The 26,841-nt window shown below is 31.4% G+C and overlaps 1 protein-coding gene across 1 annotated transcript in view; it reads left to right on the plus strand.

Annotated features, from left to right (window-relative positions):
* Positions 1 to 23,363, plus strand: part of LOC145242397 (PHD finger protein 12-like) — a 109,417-nt gene extending 86,054 nt beyond the window's left edge. The window contains exons 13-15 of the mRNA XM_080105424.1: positions 2,552 to 2,634; positions 16,202 to 16,498; positions 18,829 to 23,363. Of these exons, the coding sequence (XP_079961550.1) occupies positions 2,552 to 2,634; positions 16,202 to 16,498; positions 18,829 to 19,047 (599 nt within the window). The 3' untranslated portion in view covers positions 19,048 to 23,363. The remainder of the gene's footprint in view (positions 1 to 2,551; positions 2,635 to 16,201; positions 16,499 to 18,828) is intronic.
* Positions 23,364 to 26,841: the final 3,478 nt, after the last annotated feature.

Here is a 26,841-nt window from a genome sequence, read left to right on the forward strand (position 1 = left end):
ACTTACTTTAAAAAAATGTCACAATGGTAATCTAAATTTCAAATGCTGAAATGACAATTTCCAGCACCACCTTTCTACTCTCTGAAAACAAACTGTCCTGCTTTCAATCTGCAAATTATTTATTCACATATGCAAATCAGTATCAACTATAAATATCTACAATTGTAAATAGAAGTCCTTATCTCCCCTGATAGATGAGCATGCATAACATAGAAGGCATCTCATTGGCTTTTCAGCTGTTAATTTCTTGTTTTTATTGTTGCAATATCACTTTTAAGAAACATTTAATATAAAAAAAAGCATCGGACAGAATTGCAACAAATTTAAAGAGCTCTTGGGTGTTGGGGGATGAGGGACACTACTACTAATGAGAATCACTTATAGGCTCCAAAGCAATGTGTTTTGAATTGCTCAATCTAATTTATAAAACTCACTATGTCTGTCTGTCTGTCTCCATATTTTCAAACTCTATCCTTTCTGAAAGTAAAAGTCGCAAAGCGGCACTAGGGGCCTTAAATGATTGGATTTTTTATGGACCATTCTTTTATGGGTCTTTAGCTGATTAAAATAGCTTTTAAGGGGTCAAAAATGGGTCCAAATTTTTAAAAATCATTAGACATTTTGTACATTCATCTTAGTTTATTTTTAATTTTTAATCTGTTCATATGCGTGTCATGTTGGTACAGTGGTAACGTCACCAGCTTTGAATGCTACAGTTTTGCTTTCAGTTTCGTTTCTAGCTGATGGCACCCAAATACTTTTCTTTTTACTTTTGAAATCACGACTCTATAATAATATATACGAAATCTGGACAAATTAAAATATATTTAAGCATATTTCATGACTGGAAAAAGCTGGGCACCTCCCTGCTCGTTTTGTATAAAAAGTTCTCTAGATGCTGAATATAATGATGATGCTTAGATGAACCCATTCATGTGAGGGGGCTAAAAGTTACATTTTGGCCAATTTTGTGTCTCCTTTTTTAAAAATACATAACTTCTAAGAAGGATGTAATGAAAATCAAATATAATAAATAGCTAAACCTTTTTTAATGACAGATGTAGAGGAAGACATCAGTCCTTTCCTTGAATTGCTTCACTGAGTGTTTAGCAAAGAAGCATAAAGAATCAAGTTTATTTTTTTATCTTTGGTATCACTTTACTGAGGATTTAGCTCTGATCTTTCCGCCCATTAACAAACATTCATTATGTCAAATGATATACAATATTCTTAGTTAAATGAAGAAATCTAAGTTAGTAGTTAAATCACATGAAGTCATATTACATAAATAACATTCAATTATATAAAGAGTTTTGTAAATGAAGTTCCAAACTTTCATTTATACAAATATTCCATAAAATTCTGAGTTCAAATTTGGATGTCATTTTATTCCAAAATCACAAGTCATTAAAATTACATTGTTCTATGGTTTAATTTTTTTTCTTCTTCCAAAATTTCAGTTTTCGTTTTTTTCTTTTATTATTTTTAAAGAAACCTTCATCAATTTTACTCGGTTCCATTTCACAACCAGTGAATTCTAAAAGAAAAGACCGACTTCCTTTTTTGGATTCTAATGAGTTGCTGCTTACCAATGGCCAAAAGTTACTCGTGGATATAAGGGTTAACTAAGATTGCCAGTTGGATGATGAACAATATTATGTGGTGGATGAAATGGCCAGAACATTGAACTTGAAGATGATCATGTTGTATCCTGCAGGGAAGCAGTCTTGATTATCTACATTACTTTTGCAAAACAGAATAATGTATCAAAACATTTTGTGTTTTCAAAAAAAAAAATTGTTTTCATTGTTTTTTTTTTTGTTTTTTGTTTTTTAAGCAATAATACTGTTTTAACTCTAAAAAAAAATCAGTGGATAAAATCACAAAGTGCATATTTGGAAAGACTGTTTTATTTATTCATTTTCTAACCATACAAATGTTTTTAAGATTGAACTAGAAAGAAACAAAAATTGGATGGTTGAAATGATTAAGGGGCAAATTTATTAATGTCACACTTGTTGAACATTAGGTAAATATAATTTTGTTAGGTGAGAATAACAGGAAATAAGGTTCAGTGAAGGTCAGCTTAGTGTATTCAAATGTCAGCTTGATCTTCTGAGTTAGACATTTCATGAAAGAGAATGAGAGATGTTGGGATTCGCTTGTAAGCACATATGCGTAAACTTGTGATATTAAAGATGTCCAAGTAAGATATAATTAACTACTAATTATCGACTTTTCTCCGTGTATTTTAATTGTTGGTACAGTGGTAACGTCATCAGCTTTAACCCAAAACTCTCCTAAGAGAGCAGGCTTACATAATTTACTATTGGATGTTAATTTTTTTTTTTTTTTTTGTAAAATTTTACTTGTACACTATATGTAAATTCACCCCTAAAATACAAGATTCTACTTTTTTATGCAAAACTTGGCAGTAAAACATAAAATGAAAAAAAAAGCTAAAATGTTTTTTCTTCATCTTACAAAATTTTGAATGTTTACAAAATAATTTTACAGTTTATTTTTTCAATTTTCTTTTACATAATTGCAGGTGCTGATATGGATGTGTGCTTAACTCTCTTTGGACACTGCAACTATGTGTCACCCAAACATGCTTTTATTTTCTTTGATGAGGTAAGCGGTCATCCACAGCTTTATAATGTTTCCTATATTAAATCCCCAAATAAGTTGTAGAAATCTAGTGGCATCGCAATCCTTTCTATTATGGCTGTAACAAAGAAATAGAAAAAGGATCAGATAAACTCTACACACTTCTACAGCAAATTACTTTTATGAGACGTGTATACAACAACACAGCTGAGAGTATTGTAACTCTTGTGACCTTGAAATAGGGTAATTACCATCATGCCATAACGGTAATCAAAACTCAAGATATTATTTAACATTACAGGTAGGTTAAGAGAGGATAACCACTTTGCATGCAAGAAGTGTAAGACAATGGAAGCACATGAGAACTCGGATATGGAGAAAATATATTTGAATGGTGAAGATATCAAAGTTTTTCAGAATTTTGTTATTTAGGTAATTCCATTGGAGCACAGGAAACGGCTGGTACTAATGCAGTTGCAAGAATTAAAAATGGCTGGCATAATTTACAAAAAACTTCTCCCATTAATAACCAAAAGAGTATTACTGCTGTCAAGTAAAGGAAATGTCTATCAGACATTTGTATGCAGTGTGATTATGTATGCAAGTGGAACTTAGACAGCAGTTAAGGTTGAGGATATGTGTTGCATGAAGAGAAATGATATGTGAATGTTATGATGGATTTGTAATTTGAGTTGTCTCTTACTCCTCAGTTTAGATTTGAGTTGGGCATTGCTCAGGAGTTTTTAATTTAATTTCTTTTCAAATTGTATAAATATTTTAAGAGTTACAACAAAAGAAATCAAATTTATAAAAAAAAACTACATCTGTTACATGTTAGATCAATATTTGTTATGTATATTATTGAATATATAATTTCTTAACTTTGACATTGTTTGAAAGCAGAAACAGCCATAACTGCTGATACTTTCAAACAAACATGCATGTCTGGAACTTTTAGTAATTAGCATTCATCCTTTATGACATCATTAATTTTCAATATATATTTATATTTCATTCTTGAATGCAGTGACAAGAAATCAGAATAACAAAAAAGATTCCTTCTGGATCTAGATTGTTCATCTAGTGTATGTATGTATGTATATATATATATATATATATATATATATATATATATATATATATATATAGTAGGTTCAGTCACACCGATGAAATGTGTGTCCATGGATATTTAAAAAAATATATATATACCTCTTTATCTGGTGGCATCACATTAGTGAAAGAAAAATTATTCCCAACTCGTATTAAGAAAAATATCCAAATGTGAAAATTCGCTTCTCCAAGTTCTGCTCTCTTAGGCCAAAGTGGTGTGTCCTCGCTGGTTCATCAGGGACCCATTCAGTTTGTGTGTGCAGCACCCATCAAAATGCAGTGTTGCTTGTTGATGCAATTGACTGGAAATGCACGTACAAAGATTTGATTAAGAAACTGGTTTGTAATACAGATAACAGGGTCTGTATGATGCATTGCTACGAATCATGTCCTGGGAGTGCAGCTCTGGAACAGTTCCTGGACGATGAACTGTCACACCTGGATATGGAATTCGAATTCCACTACTGCCAATAGCAGACAACTGATCAAGCTGCCCTATTGACATTTACAACAACATATGGGGATTACAAGGATCTTCTTGTGGAGAAGATTAATGAAATGACTCGACACTCGTACCTCACTAAAGCCCAAGCACATTATGTGAAGGCAAAATGAGGTCATGGTATTGGGGGATTTCGCTGAAAACTATCAGTTTCTCATTCAGGATGAGATACAAAGTTTTCATTGGAGCAAAGAGTACTGCACACTTCACTCCCTTGTAATATACTACAAAGACGAAGTGGGAGTTCTACAGCATCACTCGCTATGTTTTATCTCTGACGGCAATACACACAACATTTGCTTTGTTAAAAAAATACAGAGCATGATGACAGATTTCATTAAACAACATCTCACTGGTATCAACAAAATTTATGTTTCAGATGGTTGTGGTGGCCAATATAAAAATTTTAAAAACTTTCTTAATCTGTGCTTCCACAAAGATGATTATGGTATCGACGCTGAGTGGATATTTTTTGCAACCAGCCATGGGAAATCCCCTTGTGATGGGATTGGTGGTGCTGTTAAACGGCCTGCAGCAAAGCGAAGCTTGCAGAGACCATTTAACAACCAGATTCTAACTTACAAAGCAGTACTGGAAGTGTGCCAAGCTGAAATGAAGTCCATTGTGTTTATAAAGTCAAGTGACTCTTTTGGATTCCTCTTGTGGAAAACCTTGTCCATACAAATTTTCAAGATTCTACCTAGTCTAGAAATTGATTTATGCCCAAAAATCTAATTTCATAATTTTGCGAATTTGCGCCTCGACGCGATATACGTAAAATACCAAAATTTCGATATTTCTGGAACCGCTTAGGGTTAAAAGCTCAAATTTTCAGGATTCCCTAGGTTTTATGATACCAACATATGGTGAAAGTTTGGAAAAAAATCTAAGGTGTCAAAGATGTTTTTTTTCTGGATGATTTGAGATGGAATTACCCACTTCAAAACGTATGTGAGGGTTTTTTTATTTTTTTTTTTTTTTTTTTATTTTAGATTTGCTTTGAAAAGATCTCACTGTTAAATATTAATTATTGTTTCTTGATATATTTTTAAGGCTGTTAACACACAGAAAAAAAAAAAAATAGAGTAGACCTGTATAATGCACACACCCTCCTTGTATTTTTTTCTTTTCTTTTCATTTTTTTTTTTTCAATGGATTACACCCTCTTATATAAAGGATTTTTCATTTAATCTAAGGGCAGCAATGTTAAGACCTTCATTATCTAATGTATTCCGTATTGTTATCACTGGCGTCATGTTTCCATGCATGTAGGTGCATTCAGTTTTTTGTGCATTTATTCATTAATCCTGTAGAGTCACTTGCACTTTTATACATTAATTCTGTATACTCACTATTCCATAGCTAGCTATAATATAGAGCAATAATTTCAGTACAAATTTATCTTTTTCAAAATTACTGTAAATAAAGGAAATAAAAAAAAAAAAATTAATTTGCTTCAGCAATAGTATGGGGTAGGAGTACTTTTACCTTAGAAACAGATAGCCATTTGTTGAAAATCACATTAGTCCCACAATTACTAAACAAAAATACTAAACTTTTGTCCACAAAATAAAACAATATACTTAAACCAAACTATTTGTTATATTAGAGTTCACTATTCATTGAATTAATATAAAAATATATAATAATAATAAAATAACTTTTTTCAAAACTAATATGGAAATTAGTTAATTTTATGATTCATATTGTGTGTGTGTGTGTATATATATAAGATGGTGCATCTATAGTGTAAGTAACTAGAAGTTGGGCATTTTGACGTTAGTCTGAGAAATGTACCTAACTTTTGCATTTATTAATTTGCATATACATATAGTTCACGTAAACGACCTGTGATCCAATTGTCTCTGTCTTAATAGGTAACATCATCCTTTTTTTACTTCAGCATTTATGATGTCATAAAGTATCTTCCTGTTTTAGCGTGACCATCGTCATAGATGGCCTGTCAGCTGAAAACTGATGTCATCGCCATAGGTCTTAGCAAGCAAGATAAGTGGAACACAGACTGTTGATAATGAGCAGACATTTTTTACAGAAAGCGTTAGAAAACTTCAAAATTGGATTTAAAAAGATAAACATGATACTTTGTACTGAAACTCATCCAATATTAATAATAAAAATATTAATAATAAAAAAACGAATTGAAAGGGAGAAAAGTTGTTAAAAAGTTTAAAAAGAAAAGGAATATGATTTGATTTGTATGAAACTGAAGTTTATTCAATAGAAATAAATAAAAATGACAATAAATATTTTTTAAATCGAAAAAACAATATTTTAAAAATCAAAACTGAAAAGCGAACAATAAATTGGTTTAACTGAATAACAAACAATAAGTTAAAAATTAAATTCAAACAAATGTTAGTATAAACAAAGTTACTAAGTCAGAAATATTTCAAACATTGAATATTAAAACTTTTCAAAAATCTGTTGTAGAATTTAATTAAAAGTTTGAATTTTTCTTTTTCTGATATTTTGTTTTTACTAATATTGTCATTCTCTTTGCGACAAAAATTGTTTATAAGGGAATTCGATGAACTCCATATCAGCATTTTTTCAATTTGCTGAATAGTGTGACCCTCATCACAAGAGTCAACATGAAATAATCGATTTTGAACAGCCAAAATATTTAAAGTTATGTACATGGCTAATTTGCTCTGATGAACCGAATGTAAAAAAGAATCGCATTTTGTAAGTTTGTTTATAACTATATAATTATATAAAACAAAATTATTACTTATATCATTTGGGTATAGCAGAGAACCTCTGTTAATATCCTGAAAGTAGTTATTTCTTCAACAGCCTCTCTCCCGGATATTAAATTTTTGCAGCTATTGCATTTCAGGTTTTTGAAAACTGCATGAAAGCAATAACCTGCTAAGTATAATATAACTATTGTCTTGCCTAATAGAAGTCCAATAATTTTTATCTATAAACGTTAATTTTTTTTCTAAATCATCAATATTATGGAAAGTTTTACGTTTGCATAACTCTAACTCGTCAGCAACACTTTCACATAATGCACGATTAAGAGCAGAATTTTCTAAACGCATTTTCTTTGCGTTAGGAGACTCTCTAAAAGTGGTTAATGACGATAAATAGGAGGGACAGTTTGGTAATATTCGAGGAATAGCACCATCCTTAAGATAGAGATTTTTTAATTTAACACTAATTGTCTTTCCAGTCCTTTCATCAAATACTGATGCCTCTCTCTGTATGTCTTCAGGTCGAAAATGAAGTTCACATACCTAAAGAAACAATTTAAAAGAAAATCGTACCATGTTTGACTTATTACAAAAAAAAAGAAAATTACATGACAAAAAACGATAAAATAAAAAAATAAGGTAAATGTGCAGAATTAGTCCACCCTCGAAAAATCCTTTTAAATTACCACTTTTATAGATTTTCGGGGGTGCTGAAAACGAAAATAACGTTTAAAATTATGACAGACTAGTAGTTTCCAAGATATAAAGAGATGTTAGTTAAAAAGGGGGGGGGGTAATTTAACCTAAAACAACCACCCACTTTATGGCCATTTTTTTTTTTTTTTTTTTTATTTACGTGGGCAACGAGCAATTTTTTTAAAAAGTTACATTTTTGCCTCAAACAAGGCGAAGTGCCTCTTTGATGTAGAAATGAACACAACTAAATGTAAAATGAGCACCTACAGTTGACCCCCCCCCTCTCCCCGACAAAAATTCTGTTTACACTTTTTGTAAGGGGGTGCTCATTTTACGTTAAACTGTTCATTGTATGTTGACTCTCAACCCCCAACATAAAGGTGGCCATACTCATTTTTCTTTGCTTTTATTTGTTAAAAAGAAAGCGCCCTAAAAAAAAAAAACAATGGCCATAAAGTGGGTGCTCATTTTACGTTAAATTTTTATAGAAAAGTGATCCCCCATTTTTTAAAACTAACATTTCTTCATATCTTGGAAACTACTCGTTTGCCGTAATTTTAAACATTATTTTCGTTTACAGTGCCACTAGCAGTATCAGAATTTTGGTGAATTTTTGACAACCCTAACACAAAACTGCGAATAACATATACAAAACTCGTAATTTCTCCGTTTAAAGTGGGTTGTTTATTTTCTTTATACAATATACTTCCAAAATAAACTATTAAAATTGTTTAAAATATAATAGAAATATTATTTATTTTATTGCCGACATTTTGTAAATACTTTTTTTTTAATAAAAAATAATATTTCTATTATTTTTTTAAACAATTTTAATAGTTTATTTTGGAAGTATATTCTCCAAAATTCTGACACCTACAGGGCCACAACATTTACCACAAATAATTATTAATAAGCTTTTGGGATAACAAAAACGGTCATAAACTTTTAAAAAAAGTTTAATCTATTTCACACTGATATAAATATTGCACAGTAAAATAGTTGAACTAAAAAGATAAATGATTTTTCTTATTTAGAATTATTTAAACAAGGACTGGTACTACCAGATCAGGCTGTCTATTGGCTTCCTGAGACAAAATGCACCTACATCGATTTTCTGTTTTTGTTTTCTATTCTCTTTTGTAAACTTAATTATGTTCTGGAAAAACAACAACCCCCTTCCCCTCTCCTTTCCTTTTCCTTCCCTACTTACCCCCCCCCCCCCCCGCCTTTCTTTTTCTTTTTATGCCCTGTTGGTAGGGCACTAGAATAAGTCGACTGCCCCCCTGCAGAGGGTAAAAATCCCTCAATGGGGCAACCAGTTAGCCGTGGGTTGCTACCCGTAATGCCTTAGGACGTGATCCTGGTGATTGAACTAACCTAGACCTGGGTGCATAAAAGTCTAGGCACTGCAGCACATTACTTCGGCTAGACGGGCGGTCGGAGAGGCCCGATCCGACCAATTGGCCAGTCACGCCAAGCCCTAGCACTTACACCTAAAGTACCAACTACCACAACAAAGAACGAAACTTAAAGGTACTCCCATTTTTTTTTTTTTTTCTTCCCCCACTACAAAAAATAGGCAAACCAAGTAAGTGCTAGAAGGCCACTGCAAGGGTCAATCAATTGGAAAGACCAGAACTCAACACTCCATCTGAACAAATGTATTTTTGAAGACATATTGAACAGAAAATATAGTGCTTGAGAACTCCTTACCAAAAGAGTATATCGTCCAGGTAGCCCCGACATGGTCAAGGCGAATGGGTTTCCCCCTTACTATGCCCCAATTTTGGACTCCGAGGTGGGTAGGGAACGTGGTTGATGAAAAATAAATCCCAAAATCCATGGCTGATAAAAACAAATGCATCCCCCTCAAAACCCTTAAAAGAAACCATTCCTCTGACTCTGACCTCTCAAGCTCAGATGAAGAACAAAAATTAAAAACTAGAAAAACCGTTCCAACTATAGACGAAGGAAACTTCCCACGATTCTTGGTTATTGAATTAATCGAAAATAAAAAAAATTGGAAATTTATCACCTTTCCTAATAGAAAAGACATTATCCACAAAGAGAAAACCAAAAATGATAAAAAAAAAAAACGAAAGATGGAAATCTACTGGTTGAGATAACCAATCTTAGAGATGCTCAATCTCTACTCAAAATGAAGAACTTCCATGAGTACAAGTGCAAAGTCTTTCCCCATAAAACACTAAATACTTCGAAAGGAGTAATTCGAAGTTATGAACTATCGCTGGCAACTGAAGAAGAAATAAAAACTGAATTAGAAAAACAAGGAGTAATCAACCACATCCGCATAAACATAAAAAGAAACAATAAAATAATAACCACCAACACATACATACTAACGTTTAACAAACCAACAATACCTAAGGAAATAAAAATTGGCTACTTAAATGTAAAAGTAGACAAATATATCCCAGCTTCATTAAGATGTTTTCATTGCCAAAAATATGGACATCATAAAGAAGCCTGTAAAGGAATTAAAATGTGGAAAATGCGGTAACAAAGAGCCTGACCACACCAAAGAAAAATGCATAAATGAGGTGAAATGCGCTAACTGCAAAAAAGATCACCCGGTCTTCTCTAAAATATGCAAAACATATAAAAAAGAAAGAGAAATTATAGAAGTAAAGTACAAAAAAAACACAACCTTTCCAGAAGCCAGAAAAATAGTTGAGACGTACATGAAAGACAACACATATGCTGAGACAACAAAAAAGACAACTAAACCATACCAACATAATGAAATACATGATCAATATAGGGAACTGATAAACATTAAATATTAAAGAATGGCCAGAATTTCAAAATTGCCTAAAAGAAAAATACTTAAATCTGGGAAACAAAATAGAAATAACAAATCCAAACAAGGAAAATAATATTCCATCCACAACAGAATCATTAAAAAATTATCACAAAAACCAACAAAACAACCATCAGAAATTAATAAAAACATAAGCAATGATAAAACAGCAAATAAAGAATGTTCCAGAAAAGAAGAAAACCAAACAATAGACACTCAGAATAGATTCCAAAACTAGAAAAAATGGAAACCGAAAACACCCTAGATAAAAAAAGAAATCAAACACAAGTAATCAAAAGGGAAAAAATGAACAAGAAGCCAAAACAGCAACATCTCAAGCAAGATCCAGATCGACGTCCAGATCCAAACAAAAAAAGAAAAAAACCCAGCAAAACACTTCACCAAAGACACAAACTCCGACAAAAGATAAACCCTCTACTTCTAAAGAGATGGAAATAGAGGAAAACTAAACAACCTCATGGATAGAAATAAAACACAACAAATTATCCAATGGAATTGTCGTGGAATAAGATCTAACTATAATGAACTTCTTATACTTATCTCACTCTTCAACCCAGCCATTGTTTGCTTACAAGAAACCTTCCTACAAAACAATAACCATTTCAAAACACCAAACTATGAACAATACAACTATTTCCATAACACAGGGCTTCGTGCTAATGGAGGCACCTCAATTCTTGTAAGGAATAACATACCTCAAAGCAATTTCTCTGTCAAAACAAATCTCCAAGCAATTACAACTCCAGTCACATTACACAAAACAATCACAATCTGCTCAATATACCTCCCTCCCCTCATGAACCAATAAATGAAAATGAACTAGAAAATTTAATAAAACAACTACCTCCACCATTCATTCTTCTAGGAGACTTTAACTGTCACAGTACGTTATGGGGATGCGAAGTCACAAACTCAAAAGGAAACAAAATTGAACAATTAATTAACAAAAATAATTTGTGCCTTCTCAATCCAAAAAATCCCACATACTTAAATCCAACAAACGGATCAACTTGTGCCATTGATCTTACCATGTGTGATCCATCAAGCTTCTTGGATTATACATGGAGCATTTATGAAGAACCCTGTGGAAGTGATCACTTCCCCATTATAATCAATTACAGTAACTCTATCCAAAACCACATACCCAGGTGGAACACAAACAAAGCCAACTGGGACGAATTTAAAGACCTCTGTTCACTAAAACAGAACATCAAATCCAAACAAAAGAAGAATTCAAGGAAGTACTCATAACAATAGCCAAAAAATGCATACCCAAAAATTCTCCTCCTGGAAAAAAAACACAAACTATGGTTCAATCCAGAATGTAAAACGGCTATTAGACAGAGAAAGGCAGCCTTAAGAAAATTTAAAAAACAATCCACAACGAACAACTTAATAGAATACAAATACCAAAGAGCTAAAACTCGAAAAACAATTAAAGAATGCAAAAGATCCTGCTGGCAACAATTTGTCAACAAAATCAACATCACCACTAAACCCAAAACCGTCTGGGATATGATTAGGAAAATAACTGGAAAATATAATCCGAATCCAATTCTTACAAATAAACAGAAAATAACTGATAAAAAAGATATTGCTAACACACTAGCTAAAACCTTTGCCGGAAACTCATCATCAAAACACTACAATAGACAATTCCAAATACTTAAGAAACATGAAGAAAGTACAAAATAAACTGTAACTCCAAAAACCAAGAGCCTTACAATGAAATTTTCTCACTCAATGAACTAGAAACCGCCATAGAAAAATCCCATAACTCAGCTGTAGGACCAGATGAAGTGCACTACAGCTTCCTTAAAGAAATTCCACCAGAATCATTAAAACTCTTTCTCAAAATTTATAATAAAATATGGGAAACAAAAGATTTCCCAACTTCATGGAAAAATGCAACAATAATACCAATACCCAAACTGGGAAAAGATACATCAAACCCAGAAAACTACAGACCAATAGCTCTCACAAGCTGCCTATGCAAAACGTTCGAAAGAATGATTAACTACCGTCTTATATGGTATCTAGATGACAACAAAATAATTTCTAAAATCCAGTGTGGATATCAAAAAAATCGAGGATGTATAGACCACATCACTAACCTCGAAAATTATATCAGAGAAGCTTTTATCAATAAGGAACACGTAACATCTGTTTTTTTTTTTTTTTGATCTTGAGAAAGCATATGAAACTACCTGGAAACACGGTATCATAAAAGATCTCCACAACATCGGACTAAGAGGCAGACTACCTGAATTCATAAAAAACTTTCTAACAGACAGATCTTTCCAAGTTTGCATAGACTCAACTTTATCAGACCCACAAAATCCAGAAGAAGGAGTGCCCCAAGGCAGCATATTATCAACAACTATCTTTAACATAAAAATCAATAACATTATAAAAGAACTCTCTCCTGATATACATAGCTCCTTATATGTAGATGACTGCTCAATTAGCTACAGATCTAAATACACTCACACTATTGAAAGAAAACTACAACATAACATAAATAAAATTAATAAATGGGCAACTAAAAATGGTTTCAAATTCTCCAAAACTAAAACAAAATGCATCCATTTCTGTAACCAACGCAAACTCCACCCTGACCCAACCTTACAGGTTGAAGGCGAAAAAATTCCATTCGTAAATGAACACAAGCACCTGGGAATCATTTTTGACAAAAAACTAAATTTTATTCCACACATCAATCACATCAAAACCAAATGTAATAAAGCATTACAACTCCTACGAGTCATCACCCATACAGATTGGGGAGCTGACAAGAACACACTACTCAAACTATATAGAGCATTATTTAGATCAAAAATAGATTATGGTAGCTTCATATATCAATCCACCAGAAAGTCATATCTAAAAACCCTCAACACAATATGCCACTCCGGACTAAAACTAGCACTAGGAGTATTTCCAACCTTCCCTGTAGAAAGCCTGTATGCAGAAGCACATGAAACTCCTCCAATGCTCAGAAATCAAAACCTTGGTCTAAAATACTACACAAAACTTACAGCCAACTCCACAAACCCAGCACACAATAGCACTTTAAATCCAAACCGTAAACACCTTTTCGACTAAAAAGAAAACGCAATCAAAACCTTTTGACATAAAATAAAATCGATTTCCAAAGAAGCAAGTCTACCTATAACTAAAATTCACGAAACTGTCCTACTCAAAACCCCTCCCTGGAAAATCGTATCCCGTAACATCGACCTAAGTTTAAGTAAATATGAAAAGAAACATACTCATCCAATAACTTATGATAATCTTGATAAAATCAAAGAAAAGTATCCAGACCACACACACATCTATACAGATGGGTCTAAACAATAACGCAACAACCAGTGCAGCAATACTCAATAAATCAATCAAAAAACATTCAAACCTCCCAAAAGAAACCTCAATCTTCAGTGCTGAAATACATGCTCTAATCCTAGCTCTCAAACTCGCTTCCAATAACAAAAAAAAAACAAATTTATAATCCTTTCAGACTCCAAAAATTTCAGACAAAAATTACTCCAAAAAATTAACTGAACTAAACAGTAAAAAAGAAATCATTTTCTGCTGGATACCGAGCCATTCCGGTATTAAAGGTAATGAATTAGCAGATTCAGCAGCAAAAAACGCCTTAAATCTCCCAATCGATGCAAATTTTAAAATTCCATACATAGATCTAAAAAGATGTATCAACGCATATACAACAGAGAAATGGCAAACCTACTGGAATGAACACCCTAACAACAAACCTCACGAAATCATGCCAAAAATCAAAAAACAAAAAAATATGAAACTAAACAGAAAAGAAGTCAAACTAACAAGAATAAAAATAGGCCATACTCACTTAACCCACTCATATCTCCTAAAAAAAGAAAGCCAACCCATCTGTATACCTTGTCAAACACCACTCACAATCAAACACATATTAATTGAATGTACTGATTTTGTAACAGTAAGAAATCGATTCTACAAAGAAAACAATATTAAAGAGTTATTTGATAAAAACAATCCCCCACACCATACTCTCATATCTTAAAAAAATTTAAAAAGAACCCTTTATACAACGAGCCTGGATATGACCTAAAACTATACCCGATGGTCTAGCCCCACCTTGCGGGCCTTGAGGAGTGTGGAGCCACCCTTTAATTGCCATTGCTCCCAGGTCCACTCTGGCCCGGAGTGGTAGTACCTGTTAGGGTCCCAACTATGGGTTAAATAGAATCCAACTTCAAAAAACAAATAGACTCCATTAAAAATCGTTCCTCAAAATCACTAGATTCGGCATACAATAACCTGAAAAAGGTTGATATGCCGTAAAACAAAAACAACCAACCAACTTAAACAAGGAATTCCCTTTTTACGATATCGCTTTTATTAAGTTGTTAGGTGAAAGTACATAATATTTTCACCATACTCCCCATTTTAAATAAGTTTCTAAATAATAATTCATTACTTCAGCACATAACGTAAATTACATGTAAAATTCATTTTTTATCTACATACTTCCATTTTTATTTTAAAATACGTTCTAAAAAAAATGAATAAATAAAAAATTTAAAAAAGGCGCATTTTTTTTTTTTGTTTTTTTTTTTTTGTTTAAATATCTCAAACATTTTAACACTTACTCTGCTATATTTAGATGGAGTAAAATCCTTTCTTTTTATTGCATTAATCCACTGGTAAATTATTTCCTTTTTTTGGGGGAAATGAAAACACAGTAACTTTTTGTAGTTACCTCGGCATTTTGGAATTATACATCTCGACGGCATGTTTAAATTTATTTAACCCTGCAAAACTTTAAACAAACTTCCAGTTTAGTCATGAGACACGTGACCAAATTTCAACAGACCTGACGTCACCAGACTAAATTATAGTCGTCGCTAGGCCATCATATTACGCTAGCCACGGTTTTAGTCATCATTGTCTACAGGGATAAGCAAGATCCACAGTTTTAGTATATAGATGAGAAGTTCAAAGGTGTCAGAAGGCTGATAGAGAAAGGGTGAGTTCTGATTATAGGGAGGAGGAATTGACTATGTTGTGTCCAAGTGAAGATGAGAGCCGAAATACATATATTTTTTTATAAATTTTGTTTTAGTTTTGTTATTGCATTTTTATTTCAATAAATTTTTAATTAATAGTAAATAAATTATTCAATATGTAAGTAACAAAGTTATGTTGATATGGGAAAACATGCACACATTTGTGTTGTTTCAATTGTATTGATATGAATTTTTAGTTCTTGTCCAGAATTTCCCCTACATTAAAAAACATAAAAATCTGTATTATTATCTGTGATGAAATGAAAATATCATTCCAAAAAATTATATAAATTGATCAAGTAGTTTTATTTTTATAAAGAAAATCATTAGCAATTAGTTAGAATTCATAGGCATTGCAACTATTACCTTGCAAGTTTGAATTATTGAGTTATCTTTTTTCTTTTTTGTCTTTTAAGATTATTTTCAAAATTGGTGGACAAGACAGCCACTTTTCTGTTACTTATGAAATTTGATTTTTCTTGTTTAAAAATAAAATTACTTGATCAATTTATATAATGTTTGGAATGTATTTTTTGTATTGTCATAGGTACATTTTTCTTTTCTTCAATAAAAAGAGAATTTTGGACAAGACCAAAATTTTTTATGTGACTTTGACCCAAATTTAAAAAGAATTTTTCTATTCTCGTTTGTTCAGACGACTCGTCATTATGAATTACTCAACTACAGCGAACATGGTACAACGGTGGACAATGTATTATATTCATGCGATTTCTCTGACAAAACGGCAACCACCCCGCAGCCGACGCCTTTTGTGGCCTCCGTTCGAAGCATAATTAATAAAAAGAAAGGCAATGCTAATGCGTCAATTGCAAGCAACCACAACTCTACCTGTAAAAAAGATATGACAACAACAACAACAACAGAAGAGACAAAAGATGGAGAAAAGGCAACAGTCAACAATAGATTAACAATGAGTGCTCGGTGTCGAGGTGTAAGCATGTTTTTTTTTTTTTTTTTTTTTTGTATTTTTTTTTTTTTTTTCTTGATTCATGTTTATTCAATCGTAAAAAGAATCTTAGATTTTTTTTACAATTTCAAACATGAAAAACTATTTTATTGGCAAAAAGATTTCAATAACTAGATTTACCACACAATTTGATTATTTTTCTAATAAATGTACGTTAAAGAAAAATTCTCTAAACTAATTAAAAATAGGAGTACTAGTAAAGCTTTTGAATTTGACAAAACCAATTTTTTGCTTACATAAACAACGATAAGATGCCGATCAGAAGCTTGAGAAGCAAACAATTTTATCTGTATTAAAAAAAGCTTATACAGCTTTGGAACTGGAAAACCCAGACTGTTTTGTTTTTTAATCCTAATACAGTGTAACCCAGATATGAGACTGATCCACCCCCTCACACTATAATCACACTATAATCCTGAAATAATTGGGTTTTGTATACTTCAAAAACTGTACCAATGCAAAAACAAACAATCTATAAAATCGTTCATTATATATTTTACAATCTTTAGTTTATTCATAAAAGTAAACATGAGTTCTTGTTTTCATTCTTTTTTTTTCTTTTTTTTTTTTTTTTTTCTGTTGAAGCGATGCCAGTTCATTTTGATTCAGGTTTTTTATTTCTGTATTGGCAAAAGTTTCATAATAAACTGGATGAATTCAGAAATAATCAATTTGCAAGAACACTTTTGGGATCTCTCTGATGAAAATATATAGGAGAATTTAGTCTGAGATTATTTCATTTTTTATTTTTTGTAAGTTGACATGAGATTATTTCATTTTTTTTATTTTTTGTAAGTTGACATGAGATTAATGATTAACTATGACATGGTCAAAGAATATAAAGTATTCACCGTTATTGCCAGGAAATTAGACACAAGGTCAGGTGTTGGTTTGAAAAGCCAGTACATTCTGGTTTACAAAAATCTCTAAGCAACCTTGATGGTGGTGGTGGAGACTTCCAGGTGATTAGCAATAAACTATTTCTCAAAAAAAGGATAAAGCCTGGGAGTATGGACCCCCTAAAACCGAACAGAACAATACACCAACAAAGCAATTGTTGGTCTAATTGTTCAAATGCTCAAAGAAGTATGAAAAAAAAAGTCTTTAGAAATTAATTGTTTGTTTTTTTAAAAAAATGAATTTTTATTTTTTATTTACTGAAGGAGAATGGGATGCGCTTCTTACTATTTAAATTTAATGTAAATTTGTTCCTCCCTTTTCCCAGGAAATTATTGCCATAATAAATCTCCAAAGTTATCTCTTTTAGTTATACTAAATGTATAATAAAATGTTATTTTTCTCCATATGTGTCTTCTAACTCCTCCCTCTCTCCAAAAAATCAAAATCCTTGAAATCCTAGCTTGCATTTTTAATTATTAAAAAAAAATATATATAAAAAGGCACGGTGCTTATTCAGATTAGAACTTATGGCGGCATTTAAGATTCAAGAAAATAGAGAAATGTTTGTATGATGTCATGGAGTCATGGAACGAAGATGAAAAATTCCAAAAATCACTTAATTTGATCAAGTAATTAACTTTTTTATTCAAGAAAATCAAATTTTACTATTTCAATGAGAGTGGAAAAAAATTATATCAACAAATCGGCAGATAAGGAGAGACAACCCTAATGGAAACTGTCAAAATAATCACTGATTACCTCCCTTTATATTCTCTAGTGAAACATAGCCTTGTCTGTCACTGATCAGTAAAAAAAAAATGGCAAATTTGTTTTTCATAAATAAAAAACTAAAAAAAAAAACTACTTGATCAATTTTTGTGATTTTTGGAATCTATATTCTTCATTACATGACAAGTAGGTACAGTATAAAAGTTTTTCTTCATTTTTGTTTATCGCTATATGTGCCAATTTGAATAAGCACTAAGGACATATTAAAAAAAAATAATAATCCAGTTTAGTTATTGGGAATTGAAGGATCAATTTATGTTAATGTAAATCAAATAGAAACTGACAGCACTCACTTGTTGTCCTCCACATTCCATCCTTTACACAGCCATATAAAAATTAATGTCTTTATATTTTTGAATCACAGTTAGATATAAAAAACTGCATCCATTCTTTTTAATAAGTTTTTTATCCTTTTTTTAACATCAATTTCAGTTTCTTGGATATTTAAGAAAAAATCCTTAGAGAAACAAACATTTTATCATACATTTAGTATAATAATTGTATCATTTAAAATATTTATGCCTTGGGATTTTTGTATTTTTGTTAATTTCTCTTGGAAAATGAATTCGTTTCTTGCATTTTAAATAATCTTTTTCTATTACCAGGTAAAGAAACAGTGCAGCTGTAAAGGAAGTAGTTCCAGCCTAATTGGAGGCAGTGGTGCAGGCTGGGAAGGCACGGCACTGTTGCATCATGGGAGTTACATAAAAACTGGTTGCCTCCAGTTTGTATTCAGTATTGTTGATCATGCCACTCTAGAATCATCTCATTTTGTTAAACGAGAAAGTTCATCAAATATAAAAAATGAATTAAAATCATCTTAGGATTACTTTTTAAAATTGGACTATTATGTTTTTTTTTTTTCTTTTTTTTTTGTCAAAAACATTTTTTAAACAAACATAACAAAAAAAAACTGCTATGAACAAATACAAAACCGAATTTTGATATTTAAAATTTTATTTTTAAACTACTACTTCATATTGTAAATATACCTTATTTGTATTTTTTTTTGTTTGCACTGGTTATTATAAAACAACACCCCCTACCCCCTCCTAAAACAAGAAACATAAAACCCATTGCTTGCCATTACAATTAGTTTGTATGGTAAAATAAAAATATTAAGGAAAACTTCTTTGTGATATTTTCATTTCTATTTGATAAACCCAGCTTTTCATTGTGATTTATATACATAACAAATAACTAGTTAAATATACATGACTAGTTAAACTCCTGCCTCACATATGGCTTTCAGTATATAGTCTGTTCAGCTGATTTTTTTTCTCAATGCTGTCTATATTTGAAATTAAAAAAAATATATATTTTAAATAACTGACTTTATTGATTAAAAAAAAAAAAAAGGCAATTAAAATTTTTTATTCAAATTTGTTTTCTACACTTTTAATAAATTCTTATATGTCAATGTTTGTGTTATAGAAATCAATGTTAGCAGAACATTCAAATACATTTCAATAAGGGTTAATTTCTTTATGGATTCCTAGAAAAATTTAAATTGAAAAACAGCATTAAAATTTATTTTATTTTATTTGATTTGATAGGGTATGGCATAAAGGTTTACTTCAAAAAATCTCCAGCTATGAAATAGCTAGACATGTCTTCTCGATTATGAAATCATTTCTCTTTAATAGATTTATAAGAATAGTGGTTCATAGGCAGAAATCAGAAGCTTACAGTATTAACATTGGTGTCCCTTAGGGTTCCATCCTGAGCCCAATTTTTTTCCTGATCTTCATCAATGATCTCCCAAATCACATTCTTAGATCATTCATTGACATTTCTGCAGATGACAACGCCATCTACAGTAACACTTTAAAGGCCGGTAATGATTGACATCTCTCTGATTCTTTCTCCTCTGATCATGAGTATGTGATGCAATGGGGGAAAAAGATGGCTGGTTAATTTTAATGTGTTTAAAACCAAGATTCTCTCTTCTCATCATCAACGCTCAGACCCCTATCTGGAAAAATAGTTGGATCATTCTAACGCTCCAGTAGATATCTCACTGCCAATGCAATCCTCTACCTGTATAAGAGCCAAGTACGTCTTAGGATGGAGTATTGGTGCCATATCTGGGCAGGAGCTGCTCAGAGCACCTATCCTGCCTTGACAGAGATCAAAACCAACTTTATAACCTAGTAGGTGATGCCCTTTTCTCTTCCCTACAACCTCTTTCCTCACAGAAGAGACATTGCTAGCCTGTTTCTGCTCCATCATTATTTTCATGGCAAATACTTGTCTGATCCTCCTTGCCAATCTTTCACAAAAAAGACACTCGTTTAGCTACAAGCACTATCAGTAATTTACCATCTCTATCTGTGCCTAAACCTAAACATGGAGTCCATGAAGAAAGCTTCTTTGCTAGTGTGAAACTCTGTTCCGTTGACTTGCTTTCCACCTGACTACAATATGGTTGTCTTCAAGTTCAACGTAAAATATTTTTGTTGACCCATCCCCTTAAATAATCAAATTATACCAAGTTTCTACTACTAATGATTACTACACTATTGCGCCAATGACTACCATGCACTACTCATTAATCCTTATCCTCGGGTAGCCTCTGGGCCTTGACAAGTGATGACTCCCTTGTAAAAAAAAAAAATTTCATCTTTTAAAATTCATAAAATAAGTGAAATATACATAAAGAAATGATAGTCATTTTCTTAAAATAGATTTTCTTTATTTCAGAAAAAAAAATTAAACAGCATTTTTGTGATGAATGTATGAAAAAAAACGTTAAAACATTTAAATAATTATTTTTATTGATATCTTTTTATATTTAAAATAAATGAAAAAATCTGTTTCAGTTTCTTTAAGCCATATGAGTTTTGCATTTATTTATAAGAAATGTAACGTCAAGAATATTAAAAAAAAACATTGTTTTTATTACTTGGACTCATATTGGAAATTTTAACTTTTTTTTTAATTTCAAGACAACAATTATAAAGGACTTTATTTGAAATTATTTCTGACTAGTAATATATCTTGACACAGGCAACGATAAATGAATACTTATGAATATGCCATAAGGTTTCAGTTTGCCAAATATCTTTTTGCGGCTAGAGCACTTCAAATGAAATTACCTACAGTTTTAATGAGTGCCACAGAGCCAGACACAAAATGTCATAAAGGGGCCCCGTAATAATTTTTTTCATAAAGTATATTTGTAATATGAAGTGGGGTAAAAAAAAAATATTTAAATCCATCAAAAAAAATATCAGTTTATAATACACACATTAACAAAAGCTCTATAAGACATTATTACAAAAATAAATGCAAATAAAGATTTAAAAAAGGAAAATAAATTTTTATATATATATATATATATATATATATATATATATATATATAATTACACAGGCCATCAAAAATGTTGAAAAAAAAAACAAAGAAAATTTATTTCTGAAAAAACAAAACAGAAAGAAAAAAAAAATGAAAGAAAATGAACATTGCAAATAAAATTAGAAAAAAAATTGTAAAATAAATGTTTCCTCTCCAGAGGTATCCTCCAACCAAAACGGAAAAAAATGAAAGTTCCTCTTGTGTAAGCTTCCATTTAACTTTGATCTTTTTGTTTGTATCTTTTCTGTTATAGGGAATTTGAAATATCCTTTCCTCATCCTCTCACTCCCTCCCCCAAAAGGAATCGGTTGTAAATTGAAAAAACACTTCTATTCTGTGTCTGACATCATCATTACCACCACTAAGGTTGATACACATGGATAGATACATATACAGAATTATATATAAGAAATTTTCAATGATTATAGTGCAATTTGCATTAAAAGAATCACATTTGGAGCTTAATCAGAATTTTTTGGGATATCAGAATCGAAAATTGATTTATTCCAATGTCAAAGACAAGTCTTTTGTTTTTGTTAAAAACTTAATTTTCTATTGTTAATGATAAATATTTATTGATCTTAAACTAACAGTAAAACTAAAATCTACAGATCACCTTTCCCAATTTTGTGAAGCTCAGCGGAGTTTAAAGTATTTTGTTTTGTTATAGTTTACTATTGCATTTAATGGCTTGTTGAATGTTGTTTGGTAGGATTTTCAAATGAAAAGTGCCGGAGTGTGACCGATTAGAGAAAAGACAAATTCTCTTGTTCTAAGTTTTAATTGTAAATTTCTTTGTAGAATTAATGATGAAAATAGAAGAAACACAATTTTCACTGGAAAAAGAATTGCCTCAGAATTTCTCCTTAAGTGAACAATGAGATGAAAAAGTAAGTAGATTGTAACAATAGTAACTGCAGAGCTTTTATAAAAAAGTTAAAGAATAAATCTGAAACAAATACTTCTTGAAATGAAAAAGAAAAAAAATTTGCCGCCGTGTAGATAGATTTGTAATTGATTGATGAAGGAAAATATTAAGTATATTATTCGAATCATAAAAAAAAAATGTACAAGTAAACATTTTATCCACAATATACTATTGGAGCTCAGGATGGAGCTGGTGCTAGTGTGATTGTAAGAATGATTGGAGTAAATTCAGGAAACTGCTGTGATTACTAATCAGCAGAGTGTTAGTGTTGTCGATCAAGGGAAGAATTTATCAGGCATGTATTCACAGTATGATAATGTGAAACCTGGCCAATGAAATTCAACATCAAGCAAGTGAACTGTTTGCAAAAATATATGGATATATTAGATGAATTCGAAAAAAAAAAAAAAAAAAAAAATTATAGCTAAATATCAAGAAATTTAAAAAGAACCAGAATTAGTAATTGTATCGGTATCAGGAATTTAGAACAATCAGTATTTGTATCAGAATTGGGGGAAATATTGGAATTGTCCCATCACTAATCTAAATGAATTGTCCAACTTGCAATAAAGAAAGAAAAACTCAATATTTTTAGGTAAAAAAAATAGAGCCATAAAGTATATAGAAAGTCAACAATTAAAAAAGAGGGACCTCCTTTAGCTGGTGTCGTCTGAACCAGTGAGTCAACATGTACTGATAAATCAAATCTCTATTTGAACAATATTTTTCTTTATTGACATTATTAATGTATTTTTTCTCAGTCTGTGTTTACTCAAGGACAAGTTCATTATATCATCTTCACTGACTCAGACCAAGGTTTCATAATGTCAAGAAATAAACATATATTGTTCACAATGTGAGGGATTGGAGTTATCTTTAAAGATTCTGCTTTTAATTCTATGATTTATGCAATGAGAAAGTGATAAACCAGACACCAGCATTTGAATCCTATTCAAATCTCATTTTTCTATTTTTCCAGCTCTGGAGATAAATTAACCATTTCATGTAATTATAGTATAACATGCATAAACACGAAAACAGTATTTTATAATAAATAAAGCAACCTCTCAAAATCGGAATAGTACCAAATTAAGTCAGCAGATGTTGAACACATAAAAGGCTGTTACTTTAGAAACAGATATTAGTAATAAACATGCATTGACACTTTACAGTAGTTGGATGACATTATCTAAATCCAATTTGTTGGCAAAAAATAGCAAAGAGCAACAAATCATGTAAAAGAACAAATTTTATACTTTTCATTTTGTTCATGTCAACTTTAATCCTGGATATGATAGACATTGTCACAACTCCTGGCAGGTGTTCTATGAAGCAGAATCACGGACAGAGAATGCCGTCTTTTATCATTAGTCATAAGATAGAGATAAAAGTGACTCTGTGATATATCTTTTATTGAATGATGTTGAGACTATCACTTGGTGCTGTGGTGAAAACATTGTGGAAAGATGTATTTAAGTTCTGGCTGATGCTGTTTTATGTCAGAAGTACATTCTCCACTGCTTGAGTAAGGAATATCCTCATACATCCAATGCTGGTTTGAACTGTTTGGTCGTCTGTAGGCTGACTACAGCTTCTGGCAGTGTGTTTCATGGTGCAGCACGTGTACTGGTAATGTTTTGAGGAAAGATACTAAATTATAAACTTCAAAGACTATATGAATAAAACAGATGTGTAAATATTTAACTACTGATCACATGACACTCAAATTAACAGGAATCAGTAATTATACACAAAGGATGGTTTATAACGAATAAAATCTTTGTTTGGGTTGATGAATAATGCATACAGACATATATCAGCAAGTTGAAATGCGAAATGTTAATTTCAAATGGCCCACATGTTTTTACTTCTACGCATGCTTAGATAAAATTCATTCCTTCAAATGTATTAATATTTAGACTTTATTATCTTTGTCTCGATACCAACATTGGTAGAGAATGCGGCTGGAATACTAAATGTTTTGGTTTCGATTCTAGCTGATGGTTTTTAAAAACTTTTGCGATCATGTCTTTGTATCAATAAATGCGAATATCTGCAGGAGTATTTTACGGAAAGTGGAATCAAAATATTTAACTACAGACCTGGAAAACAACTATTCTTTTTAATTTCTTACAGATTTTTTATTGTCTTTTAAGACAAAATTCCTCACGAACGAAGACAAAATTTAATGAAAAAATTCTTCCATGAGGGGACAAATTCTAAGTACAGTTTTGAAAGAAAAGCTTACTCGGGCTAATGTTAGGTTCCTGCATATTTTTTTTTTCCTCTTTTTTCCAAGTGATACATAAATATTGCTTGAGATACTGAAATTGGAAATATTTATAGTCTGGCCTAACTCTAGTAATGTTATTTTTCTTTAAATCAAATTATTACTCCTCTTCCCTATATATAATTTTTTCTCTAAATAGCTTTTCCTTTACTTCAAATAACTTCACTCTTTTTTCTGTAAATAATTTCTCCTTTTCTTTTCTTTTTTATTCGTTCATTGAGTAGATAAACAAATATTAATTTCAAACCAAAATTCTTAAGTTTTCAAATGTGTGTGTTGTGTTTTTTAGAAAGTTTTACTTACACATTTACTGAATTCAAATATTTTAAAGAAAATTATGACAATACAAAATAGGTTAATTTTAATACAAAATAGAAATTTTCATAACTAATAAAATATAAATAATCATTAAATTTTGAGAAAACAAATATTAATTTCAATGACACTTTTTAAATAATTAGTCTCTTTCACTAAAATATAAATTTTGGGGTATTTTTTTGCATTAACGACAACTCACCATTCATATTCGAAATGTTGACTTTTACAGTTTTTCAGGTAAGCTGACAATGAACATTACAATTAAATTTGGGGCTGATAAATAGTTTACCAGATATGAAAACATTTGTTATCCAACCTAAAAGCTAATTTAATCTCTGGCAGTCATTTTTTTCACAACCAAGGAATTAATAATGCATAACGGCTTTCAGAATAAGCACCCCCAACTTCCCCATGTTCAGAACAGCTTTTGGAATAAATCCTCCCAACCTCCCCCATGTTAAGAACAGTTTTCGGAATAAACACCTTATTTTTTCCAATTGGGGGTGGGGAGGTGGTGTGAAAAAATATTTGCTTTGTCGTCTGTTTCAGTTACACATGTGTACTTGTGTATTACTATGTACTGTGAAAACAAAATGTCTGCCAGGAATTACATTAACTTTTATGTTGGATATCATGTTTTCATATCTGGTAACCGACTTATCAGCCCCAAAGTTAACTGTGATATTCATTGTCAGCATACTTAAAAGCCTATAAAAGTTGACATTTGCAATCCAAAAACCGCCACGAAACTGAAATCAACTAATGAAAGGTTCACAGGAAAGCAATCGTTCAAACATAAACAGAAGTTCTCTTTATTGTCCCTCGATTTACGTTTTCAGTGGAGTCTGTGCGTCTGTTAGTCCCGACTGTTGCCAGATAACCGTTCATTAATTTTTCCTGAAATTTTGCCACAAATTGTATTTCAGATGTGCACAGTAAAAAAAACAGTTTTTTACAAAAATTCCTGTTGTACCCCAGGGGCTCAAAAGAGGTAAAAAATGGCCAAAAATGACACATTTTGCCTCATAATTTTTTGATCCATCCATTAGATTTTTTTTTTTAAATTTGGCCAAAATGTGGAGCCAGATTGTACTTAATATAAATCCAGTATGGGTGACCCTGGCAAAATTCTGGTTTGCATCCCCAGGGACTTTCAATGCTAAAGATGTCCCTTTTTGTGGCTCTTTTTTTCAAATTTCTCAACAAAAACTTTGTCTGACTATATAGTGGTTTTTTCACAGTGGTTAACTCAAATATACATGTGGTAAGGCCTGAAACTGCACCATTATCCATTTGCACTGGTATTCGGCGTCCCCAGGGTCTCAAAAGAGGTAAAAAATGGCCAAAAATGACACTTTTTGCCCTATAGCGTTTGATCCATTCATTAGATTTTCCTGAAACTTGGCCAAAATGTGGAGGCTATTGTTCTTAAAATAAATTCAGTGTGGATGACCCTGGCAAAATTCTGGTAGCATCCCTCTGAGACTTAAAAGGCTAAAAAAAACATGCCTTTTTAGAGCTCTTTTTTCATATTACTAAAGAACTTGATATGTATACCTAGATAGTAGTTTTCCATGATGCTGAATTCATATACATGTCTTAAGGCGTGAAACTGCATCGTTTGTCCATTTTCACTGGGATTTGGCGTTCCCAGGAGCTTAAAAGGGATCACAAATGCCTCCAAATTGCAAAAAAATGACACTTTTTACCCCATAACTTTTGCCC

The sequence above is a fragment of the Euprymna scolopes genome, chromosome 21, assembly GCF_053919585.1.
Source record: "Euprymna scolopes isolate OS-2025 chromosome 21, ASM5391958v1, whole genome shotgun sequence".
NCBI classification, from domain to species: domain Eukaryota; kingdom Metazoa; phylum Mollusca; class Cephalopoda; order Sepiida; family Sepiolidae; genus Euprymna; species Euprymna scolopes.